We start from the raw sequence: 12,074 nt of genomic DNA, 5'->3' as shown, positions 1-12,074 counted from the left end.
TATTTTTCAAAGAAGAATGGGCAAAAAAGTATTGGATCTGTAATTGCAGAGAAAGGTGGTTCTACAAAATATTGACTCGGGGGGGGGGGGGTGGGGGCTGAATACAAATGCATGCCACACTTTTCACATATTTGTGGAAAAAAATTTTAAAACCATTTATCATTTTCCTTCCACTTCACAATTATGTGCCACTTTGTGTTGGTGTATCACATTAAATCCAAATAAAATACATTAACGCTTTTGGTTGTAACATGACAAAATGTGGACAGTCTCAAGGGGTATGAATACTTTTTCTGTATTTTGTGGAATTGGAAGAATTTCTCTTATCAACAGCTACTGGTAGATTTATGCTACTGTCCTGTGTAGATTTTCCATGTTCTGTTACCTTTTATGGTACCCATTCTCCATTGTATAATATTTGCAGACAATGTCTGACCAGGACACATGGTTTGTACGTCCAGAGGTGTTCAGAGACATATGTCTGGGTTTGGGAATCGTTATAATAATCATGACATCATAAAGCTGGACAGATTGTTTCCAGGACAAGGACCCTGCAGCAGATGCACTGGTAGTGTTGTAGGATTAGTATACCCTGATCTAGCCATTACCCCAGGTGGAACTTTGCCTTGCCTACTTTATATGGCCAATGCTGAGATCCTTTCAGTCATTCCCATAACTCTGGTCGGGCCTCATCTTCCACAAAATGTATCATCAAATGCCAGAAACTTTTTTAATGTTGGAAGTTTCTGGAAGACCTCCGGTCTGGGGTAGAACAAATCTTGTCCCTTAGCATCTAGCTAAACTTTTGGCCCTGCAGTTCTGTAAGGTAACTCTTCTTTGACTAGAAGAGTTATCAGTTTTTCAAAAGTGTTTTCCAGTAATCACTATGTTGCCTTCCTTGTGTCTGGCACCAGTTCATCCCATGAGGTTTTCTGTCCATTGCCTGGATGTTGTGAGGGCAATCACGGTTTACCTTTCTGTCACTACATTCTTTTAAGCAGACTGATTCCTTTCCTGTCATTTCAGACACAAAAGGGTTCTCTTTTCCAATTTCACTATCTTCAAAGGTGGCCATACATAGATCAGAATTTGTCCGGTTCTGCCGGAACTGGTCGTATTTCAATCAATGGTGGCACTGCACTTCTCTGGTGACTGTAGCAAGTGCAGTGTCACTATGTTTATATTCTACTGCTATGGTGGTGATCATGTACAATGGCTGGCTGCTGTGATATTACTATATGTTAGTGCTGCCAGCCATTGTGTCTGATCAGCACAGTGTCACCTGACCACCAGTGCTGCCAGTCACTGCAGCTTTGTCCCTAATCACCACCACAGCACTCAGTGTCCCCATCAGTGCCACACCAGTCACAGTGTCCCTAATCACCTCCACACCAGTCCAAGTGTCCCTGATCATGGCCACACCAGTCCCAGTGTCCCTGGTCATGGCCACACAAGTCTCAGTGTCCCTGATCACAGCCACAACAGTCCCAGCCATCCTCTGTAGACAACTGTTCTCCTTGAACCACAAGTGCAGGCTTTCAATCCATGATGGCATATTGTGTTACCAATGGTTTGTTTGGTGACTGTGGTCCCAACTGCCTTGAGATCATTCACAAGCTCCTCCAGTGTAGTTCTGGGCTGATCCTTCACTTTTTTCATTATCATCCTTAGCCCATGAGGCGATATCTGGCATGGAGCTCCAGACCAAGGGCGATTGATGGTTATTTTTTTTTTTTCTTCCATTTGAGAATAATCACTCCAACAGTTGTCTCCTCCTCCTTTGGTTATTTTGTGGGTGTTTCCATTGTCCTGGTTCGTCAGGGTCTCCAAAACTGTGATAGATATTCAGGAAACTAGATGTGTAATTTGTGCCCCTGGAATGCCTTTAGGTGCGCTCTGTATTTTGGGATTTCTATGCGGCTAGACTGTGAAAATGTGGTATTTTCATGCTTGGGAGGAATAGCAGAATATGTTTTGAGTGTGATTCTAAGTATGCCTATGGTGTGTGCTAGAAATATCTTATTAGTTGACAACTTTGTGTAAAAATTTAATTTTCATTTTGTTTCTCACATTTTCCAAAAACTTGTGGCAAACAAATGATCTTTTCAAAAGACTCACTATGCCTTTTAGAAAATACCTTGGAGTGTTTGATTTCCAAAATGGGCCAATTTTATGGGTGTTTTTCTGTCCACAGGGGCTTACAAAATATGATATGTAGTCAGGAAATTAGACACATGATGCCGCGCACACACGATCGTTTTTCCCGTCTGAAAAAGTCAGATGTGAACTTTTGGACGGGAATTCCGACTGTGTGTATGCTCCATCTGATTTTTTTCTGTCAAAATTTTCGCCAGCAAAAGTTTGAGAGCAGGTTCTCTATTTTCCTGACTGAAAAAAATTCCTAGCGGAAAAAACATTTGTCTGTATGGAATTCCAACGCGCAAAAAAACACGCACGATCAGAATCAATTCGACGCATGCTCGGAATCATTGAACTTTATTTTTCTTGGCTCGTTGTAGTGTTATACGTCACTGCGTTCTTGACGGGTGGAATTTGGTGTGACCGTGTGTATGCAAGACAAGCTTGAGTGGAATTCCGTTGGAAAAAACATCCGTCGTGTGTAAGATGTTCTTTGGATTGTGGGACTCTCTATGTATCAAGGCAGTGAAAAAGTCTCACATGTGGTATCTCCATACTTAGGAGGTGCAGCAAAATGTATTTTGGGGTGTAATTGTAAGTATGCCTATGCTGTGTATGAGAAATAACAACTTAAAAAAAAAAAGAAATTGACATTTTTTTCATAATTTTTTCTTGTATATAGCAAAATAATAAAAAAACAAGTGATGATTAAATACCACAAAAAAAACTATTTCTAAAAAAACTTATATAAAATGTATTTGGGTAAAGTGTTGTATGACTGAGTAATTAGTTCAAAGTGTAACAGCATTGAAATCTGAAAAGGGGCCTGGGCAGTAGGGGGTGAAACAGTCCAGTCTTGATGTGGTTAAGAGGCAAGGGTCATTTCCTTGTGTGTAATTGTTCTCTATCTGTATTGTTTGCTACAATCGTTTTTTTACCATCCAGATGTTTCCCTCAATGAACGCGAAGAAAATGGTTTTACAGTAAGGCTTCATTTCCATGGACGTTTTACAGCCGCTTTTTTTACAGCTTAAAAACATCTGTTCATGTTTTTTTTTAATTTGCATGTTTTTGAGCGTTTTTTTACGTCTGGTGTTTTTAGAGCTCTAACGCTGGAGCTTCAGAACGCACTGGTCCTGTTTTTTTTTTTGCAGCTTAAAAACGGCTCAGCCATCTACAGCTCAAAAACGTCATGGTGGCCATGAGGCCATAGACTAACATGGAGAGCCGTTTTTAAGCTGCAAAAAACGCTCAGAAAAGTGGCTGTAAAAACATCCAAAAACGTCCATGGAAATGAAGCCTTAATACTAAAATCCTATTAAATTTTTTTTGTGTGTACTTATTCAGTGTGTATTGGTTCTTGTTATCCAGCAAATATATTAAATTGTATCTTGTTCATAATACTGGGAAAGTCTATAGTAAAAAGAATGTTAGCTCAGTTGTAAACTAAGGGGCAGATCCTCGTACAGCGGCGCATTTATGCGCCGGGCGTAGCGTATCTAAGATACACTACGCCGCCGTAACTTACTTTTTTATTTTTTAATCCACAAAGAATTTGCGCCGCAAGTTACGGTGGCGTAGTGTATCTTTGGCGGCGTAAGGGCGTGGAATTCAAATGGATGTAATAGGGGCGTGTTTTATGTAAATACGTCGTGACCCGACGTAAACAACGTTTTTTTTTAACTGCGCATGCGCCGTCCGTGGGGGTATCCCAGTGCGCATGCTCGAAATTAACCCGGAAAAAGCCAATGCTTCCGACGGTGACGTCATTCTACGCAAATCCCTATTCGCGAAAGACTTGCGCAAACGACGTAAAAATTGTAAATTTCTACGCGGGAACGATGGCCATACTTAACATTGAGTACGCCTCATAACAGCATCTTTAACTATATGCCGGAAAAAGCCGAACGCAAACGACGTCAAAAAATGCGCCGGCCGGACGTACGTTCGTGGATCGCCGTAAATAGCTAATTTGCATACTCGACGCGGAATTCGACGTTAACGCCACCTAGCGGCCGCCGAAAAATTGCAGCTTAGATCCGACGGCGTACTAAGACGTACGCCTGTCGGATCTAGCCAAGATGCCGTCGTATCTTGTTTTAAAGATACAAAACAAAGATACGACGCGCAAAATTTGAAATTACGCGGCGTATCAAGAGATACACCGGCATAATACCTTTGTGGATCTGCCCCACAGATTGTAAAAGTTGAGGTGGGTATTTGTTTTCGTACTAACCATCTGACATTAGTACAGCAGTTTTCCAGCATGCACATCCGACATACACGCAGGCCGAATGTCGGCCGTTTTATTTTGAACCGGCCGATGTCTCCCAACATTCAGCTTGTGTGTACACAGCTTTAAATAAGCAGATTAAATTTGTTACTTGGCTTTTACTAGCTACTTTTTTTTTAGGCCCTTTCTTATAAGAAATCATCCTTATCTACTCACAAACAGGTGTTAGTTTTACCATTAATAAAGATTTAGCCCTGGTTCACACTGGGTACGATTTGGAACGATTTGAGATGCGATTTGACATGTCAAATCGCATCTCAAATCGGCGGCAATTGTCAGCAATGGCACTGTCCTAATCAGTGCGACGCCGCATCTGCAATTTCAAAAAGTAGTTCCTGTACTACTTTTTGCGATTTCGGGCCGCGATTTACATTAAATTGCGGCCGAAATCGCCGCAAATCGCGGCCGCAAAATCGCGGTAAAATCGCGCATTTTACCGCGATTTTGAATTCGCAGCAGTGTGAACCTAGGCTTAAACAAACAAATCTGTCACACACTTGAAGTACTCATTAATCTCTGCAACAACAAAAGGACTTGTTACTTCTGTGCTGGTACTTCTACTTTCTGCTATTTAGTGGACATGTTTCCTCCTGGTTTACTTTATTTTCCATTATTGGACAGTTAATGCGCCCAAAGGCTGTTTTAGTGCAAGGCAAAAGCCAGGTTGTAAGCAGTTACAATGTATACAAAAATAAGGGCTACTTCCTTTGGTCAGTCTAATGAAGGTCCAGAGGAAGTTATTAATGCACCCTAGAAGAACAGGCTTTTCTTGAATCTCAAAAACGCTACAACTTCTGCAATCGGATGCTTTATAAAGTAATAAAAACAGTTTCTCTACTTTGTGCAATTATAGAATTAAGTAGTGTTTTTTTACTGGCCAAATGCATGAAAATTGCTAAATTTTGAGAATAGTAACTAAGGAACAACAGTCTAGTATTGTGTACTTTGTCACCTATAAATAAATATTTTCCTAATATTTTCTAAAAATAGACACCACTAAGAACTATTTGCATCTAAAATGGCATTTTAACATACCCATTTTTTCGTGCAAGTTACCTTTATTTTCACCTGGTGATTCTGCCAGTAAAACCGTTTACTCACTTAAACACTGGAAATCTTGCGAGCTACCATAAACAAATATTAAGTTCTTGTGTAGAAACACTGATCACGTCCCATAAGACCGTGCACTCAGCATATAAGTAAAAAAGTGCTGCGCTAACTTATACAAACTATATATAAGTACTCAAATTGTCTACACAAACGTGTTTCCATGCACGTGTTATGTGTAAGGTGCTATGTTGAGTAGTTCACACGATGACATGCGTTGATATCAAATTATATACGAAGTCCATTCAAAATCCAAAACAACTGGTGATGGTAAGCGTGTCCTTGTGTCCACTCAGGTCTTCCCCCTTATGTATATGCCTTATGTATTATGCCTTATGTATATGTATGTGCACTACTCTTTAACAAATCAAAGGGAACACTGAAATAACGTGTCCTTTCTGAGACCGATCCACTGCCTCCTGCATGGTCCTGTTCCCTCCCCAGTGTGTGTCGATACTGGGAATGTGACGTATCTTCCTCGGGGGGAATTGATGTAGATGCAGGGATCCATCCTGCCATGCTTTTGTATTCTGACAGTGCCCCCCCCCCCCCTCATATTAAAATACACAGATCAGCTCTGCATGCATTGGTGGCTTTCCAACAGCACCGTTCGAAAGAAGCCTGTTGAGCCAGCTGAATTTTGATACATGTATACCCATCTTCAGTGCACCAAGACAAGCTTTTATTAAAAACAAAGAAAACGTCAGAATTTGTTATCTCTATATTTGTTTAGTTTATTGACTGGAAAACTTTTAATCCTTTAAACTTCAATCAGCATGACAGCCAGGCAACAAGCAGCCCAGATTAGATCAGCCACTCCAGGCCTAGCCACTCTAGCCAGACACAATCAGCAATAAAAACTGACACAGGCTTTAACCCCTACCCTGTTATATCCCAAACTAATCATAAAGTTATAAAGTTTTTGTTGAAGTTGGCCTTTAAAAATAAATATGAATGTTTTCAAATTTTGCAATTCATTTTGTTCTTGTTATATTTTTGTTATGTATTACCTTCTGAATTTTTTTTTTTTCATACTTTATTAGAAGAACAAGGCAAGGAACACAGGACATGACAAAATCCACTGATGTAAGTTCACAGCCGGGGGCCTTTCTGACTGGAACCACGACTTCTATGGGTTCTGAACGAGATCTCCCAAGACTGGATCACAGTGTTAAACCAAAAAAGAAGACCAGTTTTAAGAAATCACCTACAGTTGGGAAAACAAATGTTGCGTTTGAGCCAGATGAGTGAGAGTCGAGACCATGTCTGTGAATTCAAGTAATGTGCACCATAACAGCCTTAAAGAAAACCAGACACAATTGGACTCAAGCAAAAATATTTAATTATAAATTATAATCATGCTGACTCACTTTTGAAATATTTGTTTCTCCTTCATTGAGGGATACAAGATTCAAAGACAGTTGGGTTATACCGCCACCTACAGGACACTTGCAAATGAACCAGAACAATTTAATCCCTCCCACTCCCAGCATGCTCCAGTATTTTGCCAGTGTCTCAGAAGGATAGATAACTTTTTTATACTGGGAAAAGTTTAACTGGTTTTACCACGTTTTTTTTTCATCAAGTTTTATTTTTTTTTACTTCCATCAACCTTTCCTTGCATGTGGCTTGAGCTGGTCTTTCTATACACATTTATTAGGATCAGTGTATCATTAGCAGTAGCTTTGGAGCCCCACCCAGACCCGGCTGGACTGACTGTGCTTATCTCCCAGGTAGATTACACATAAATACTGTAAGTATTTGAACATTTTTGGAAAACTTTGTATCTTAATCATACAGTAAAGGACAAAGGACTTCATAGACGATGGGTTATATACAGGCTACCTTCAGGTGATTGGAAACTTGCTAGGGCCACCCTTAGTGCATAATCTTATTACCCCTCCAACTGCAGGTTTGTGAGACTCCAGTCCTTGCTTGTGTCCTTGGGTGATGGACCAGTGACCCTTGATGTGTATCTTAGGGACCATACCCAAACCCCATTGTGTGGGGGCTAGCCTGTAATGTTTGTTTCAAGCATTGAATCCTGTGTAAGGCACTCACCTGTGTAGTTGGCCACAGGTTGCTGTATAGGTCCAGGGTTGTAGTCCATGTTTATGGTTCCCAGAACCTAAAGACCCCTTCAAGGGTATGCCCTCTATGATGGGTAAAGCCTGGACCTCTTGTAGGCCCAACATTGTGGATAAGATAAGACAGCTTTTTTCTGTATCTTAACACTGTTTCCTGGCATTTAATAGTACATGCCGCAGTGCGTAGCACAATATTGAGTTTAACAGGAAGAGGATTTGGGAGTTATTCACTTTATTGTGGCACCCGCAGCCATTTGGTTTCCAACATTTCTCAGTGCAAGCAATTTAAATTCGTTTTTTTTCCCCTTCCTATCTTGACTTGTTGCTGCACTCCTATTGACATCTTCAACAGAGACACAACCAGAGGAACATGGTCAGCTCTTTTACTTGAGGATATAATGCAGAAGAGTATTTGTAGCGGATTTTCCTTACCCTGCATTTTATGAGGTACAAGCTACCGCTAAATACCAAATGCTGTCCTGTGTGGACACATAAATTGATGTTGTGTGCACTAACCTTTGCCTAACAGCACCTGACTCCACAGCCAAAAAAAGACCCTATGGGCACTTAGTCCGGGTTCACACCAAAATGCGGTGAGGGAAACCCACAATCTGTGTGCATTACCTGCACCACGGTCAAATGCAGGTAATGGGTGTCAGTGCAATGTAAGCAACACCTCAAGCTCGGGTCGCAAATGCAGTGCGTTTGCCTGCACCCGATCACATGGTACAAAATAACAAAGTGATCCGGTTGCAGTGCGATTCATAGGCAATTCATAGTGTGAGACTGGCTAAGTCAAAAAAATACTTTCAGTTCTCAATAAACACCTTACAGTTCCTATTAAGGATAAAAAATCAATGAGTGGTGTTGCGCTCTAAGTAATAACTAAAATAGTAATAGTGGATACACAATAAATCATAAATGCTAATTACTCAGTGCTAAAAAAATAACCACTATAAACAAATTATAATATATAAAGTGCAAGTGATAAAGGTGACAATAGTGAAATTCAATCTTAAAATAGGTTAATATTAAAGTGCTAGTGATAAAAAATATCCACATAAGTAATACTTAAAATATTAAAGTGCTACTAGCAGAAAAAAGGTCCATATAAAGGTGAACTGGAGCCGTGAGGTGCTGCTCCAAATAACACTGTGCATATCAAGGAATGTATACAGTGACTTTAGTGATTTGTTTTTTCACCTCTGTGTAAGGTGGTCCCTTACATTACCGCTATAAAGTAACAGCGTGAGAAAATACAGGGACCACCAGGAGAGTCAGAGATCCTGCAGTAGGCAAGTAGAGGAGCCCAGATCATGAAGTATGTTGAAACTGGATAAGTATTATAATAACAGCCAATATGGTACTCGGATTAAAAGTATAAAAACAAACAGCACCACGAGCGGCGACTTCTCTCTTTCTTTTTTCTCCTATTAAGGATGGTTCAATTTGTTAAGAATTCTGTTGATATGCATTTTGAAGCCCTCTTTAAGGCCTTATTGCATATCCAGCTCTGCAGCCACCAATTGCAAACATGTCTATTTGTCAGACTACTGGTAACTGGACAAGACAAATTTAACAGACGTTTTGATGATGAATGCCTAATTGGGGAATCCCTTGATAAATTCACTGGGGGGGGGGGGGAGTTACTCCTACTCCACAAGAAAAAGCCTAAGGCAGGCCATACATGATTCATTCAAACATCAGGTTAAATAAAAAAAAATGAAACAAAATTAATCACTCCCACTGAGCTATTGTATTCAGCCGGGGGCCTTCCCCATTGGCAAAAGACAATGATCAGTGTTGCTGGCTTTAGCCAGCAGCACTAATCCAGGAAAAGCCTGACAGGCTGGTTGTACACAAGTCATACAGCCAGCTAGCCCATACATGTATTGAAATTCATCTGGTCCTTACTGAACCGGTGGAATTTTGATCCATGTATGAGTGGCTAAGTCTCCTACGGCTAACACCAAGCCTACCCAGAAGCCCTCCTCACAATAAAGGGGTGCCTCCACTGCTTAGAGTGGGGGAATGTCTGTTGGCATTTGCCTCAGTCTGGATCCAGACCTCTGGGTCCAATTTGTTATTTCAAAGAGGTACAACATAGAGTTTCTATCTCTGCCCACTCTTTTTTTTATCACTTTCCAATCTCCCAGCTTCAGACCAAAAGAAGGCAGAATTAATGACCCCCTTGCACCAGCTTCAGGCACAAGGAATGGTTGTACCAGTTCCTACAAAAGAATGATTGCAAGGTTTCCATTCAGACCTATTCACAGCCCCAATCTAAAAGGGGGTAGCCACCCAATACTGGACAATCAGCATTTCAAAGTCTGCTCTCCAACGCTCACACCATCTGGAGTATCTGGGTCTAACCATGAACACAGGACAAGCCAGAATCTTCCTTCTGCAGGAGTAATTTGGTTCCTTTAGTCCCTATGGTAACCCCCCAGTTATTTTCTGCATGAGGGTTCTGGGCTTAATGGTAGCCTTCTTTGAGGCAGTTCTTGTTGTCCAGCTTCACTCCCGATCAATTCAGTTCAGCATACTATTGATGTGGAACAAGCAGGGCACTGGTTGGCATCCTCAAAGTTCCTTGAATCTTTCTGAACTAAAGTAACTGCCTGCCCATATTGATGATACAGGCAGACCGCTACACTGAGTCTGCAGGAGCCTGACATTGCACTTGTGATCGGCTGATTGTGGGTGCAATGCTTTACAGGCTCCTAAGATGTAAATGTTTACCATTTTATTTTATTTTTTTTAAGGTGAACCTATCCTTTAACAGGGGAGGGAAGGGAGGCTGTCTGGCCTCTATGGACAACAAGGATGCATACTTGCATGCCCCCTATCTTCCCATCTTCACATTAAGCAACATTTGCAAGGCTGCTACCTGTTCCTATATTCAAGTCATATAAGTTGGATGTCCAGGCTTTTTCCGATGCCAGTTTTGGGCATAAGGTCACAGCTCTTTAGGCTGCAGAGCCCCAGTTAGTATTTTGTTACTGTTGTCCATCCTTCAGATGGACTATGTTTAAATGTCCAAAATGCCCCTAAATCCTGTATCCCTTGATGAACAAGAAAGAAAACCTGATATTTGTATTTCCTGTAAAATCCATTTCTTAAAAAATACAGGTCACACTTGGTATGGCTTAATTTAAATATCACCTGTGCATTTAAAATTGCTGCCAGCAAAACATTAGAGAACATACACCTGAGCATATATTCCATAGCAAACCATAGTATATTGTATATACGGTACATTGTGTACACATTTACACTTTGCTTTTCCATACAAAATCAATGCACCAGTGTACGCACATGCCCCTTAGTAAATCAGCCCCACTGCTTCCCAAATTCTGAGGCTTTGACAGGTCAGTACCAGAGCCCAGGAGTAAAGATGGATGTAAACAACTGTCTTGCTGTGTTACTTGATGCATTTGTTTATAAAACACAAGTCACCGAAACACATGAAAAACGCGCATGCTGAAATGTATACTCTGTGGAGAAATTGCGGTATTTAGCGGCCTTCAAAGATAAAGGGAAATCCCCTTTACATAGATTTCACCAGAACTGGTGTCCCCTTTGGAAGATTTATACCTATTCTTGTTTTGCTGACAACTGTAAAAATTTGTATTTTGTCCATATGACGGTGATTACCAGGATGAACAGAAAAGATGAATATCCCCAGTGGGTGCTCAGGCAGTAATGAAAACCTGACAGGTATTCTAACATTCTATCATTCTAAAGGTACTGGGCTTAACATGTATGCAAATCCTGGCATGTACTCTTCACCAAATTGAGTCTTCAAAGCCTCATGCACACTGAATGTTTTTAATGCTGCTGTTAGGGGCGTCTGGCGATTATTTTTTTCTGACTCTAAATGTGCCTGCATATTTGTATATACAGTATGTCCTTGCACATGTAGGCATTTAGAGGCTTATATAAAAAAAAATGTGCCCCTTTGCTGGTTGCCATATCGTAATATCATGTGCATAAAATGTGTTTTTATTTATTTATTTTTATTTTAACGCAATTGGGTATTCTTTCACCAAGCTCTGGGGAAAAGACCCTTCTCATATATTTTTTTTTTTTTTTTTATCCCAAATTACTTTGAACCTGAAACTAGTTTGCATCCTGTGTGTAAAGTTTAAAATACAGTATGATTGACATTTAGTATGGATATTGAGTAAATCTATTTTATTATTGCCAAAATCTATATTCTTTTTCAAATCTTTGCTACGCCTTTTATACACACACACACAAAAAAAAGATGTTCAGAATGCATTCAGTGATAACATGTAAATAAAAATCAAGTCATAATATTTGAACAATATGTATACCGGTAATTGCAAAAGGGCTATTATTATATATGAGTACTTTCAGTATAACGTGTAACTTTTTGTACTTATAAAATGAGTTTATTTTCACATAGATGTTTGACAGCATAG

At 40.2% G+C, this 12,074-nt stretch overlaps 1 protein-coding gene across 1 annotated transcript in view; it reads left to right on the top strand.

Moving 5' to 3' along the window:
* AHI1 (Abelson helper integration site 1) overlaps positions 1 to 10,360 on the top strand; it is a 329,300-nt gene extending 318,940 nt beyond the window's left edge. The window contains exon 25 of the mRNA XM_040350481.1: positions 6,583 to 10,360. Within this exon, the coding sequence (XP_040206415.1) occupies positions 6,583 to 6,790 (208 nt within the window). The 3' untranslated portion in view covers positions 6,791 to 10,360. The remainder of the gene's footprint in view (positions 1 to 6,582) is intronic.
* Positions 10,361 to 12,074: the final 1,714 nt, after the last annotated feature.

Source organism: Rana temporaria, chromosome 4 (assembly GCF_905171775.1).
Source record: "Rana temporaria chromosome 4, aRanTem1.1, whole genome shotgun sequence".
NCBI classification, from domain to species: domain Eukaryota; kingdom Metazoa; phylum Chordata; class Amphibia; order Anura; family Ranidae; genus Rana; species Rana temporaria.
This window is presented reverse-complemented; position numbering and strand designations above follow the sequence as displayed.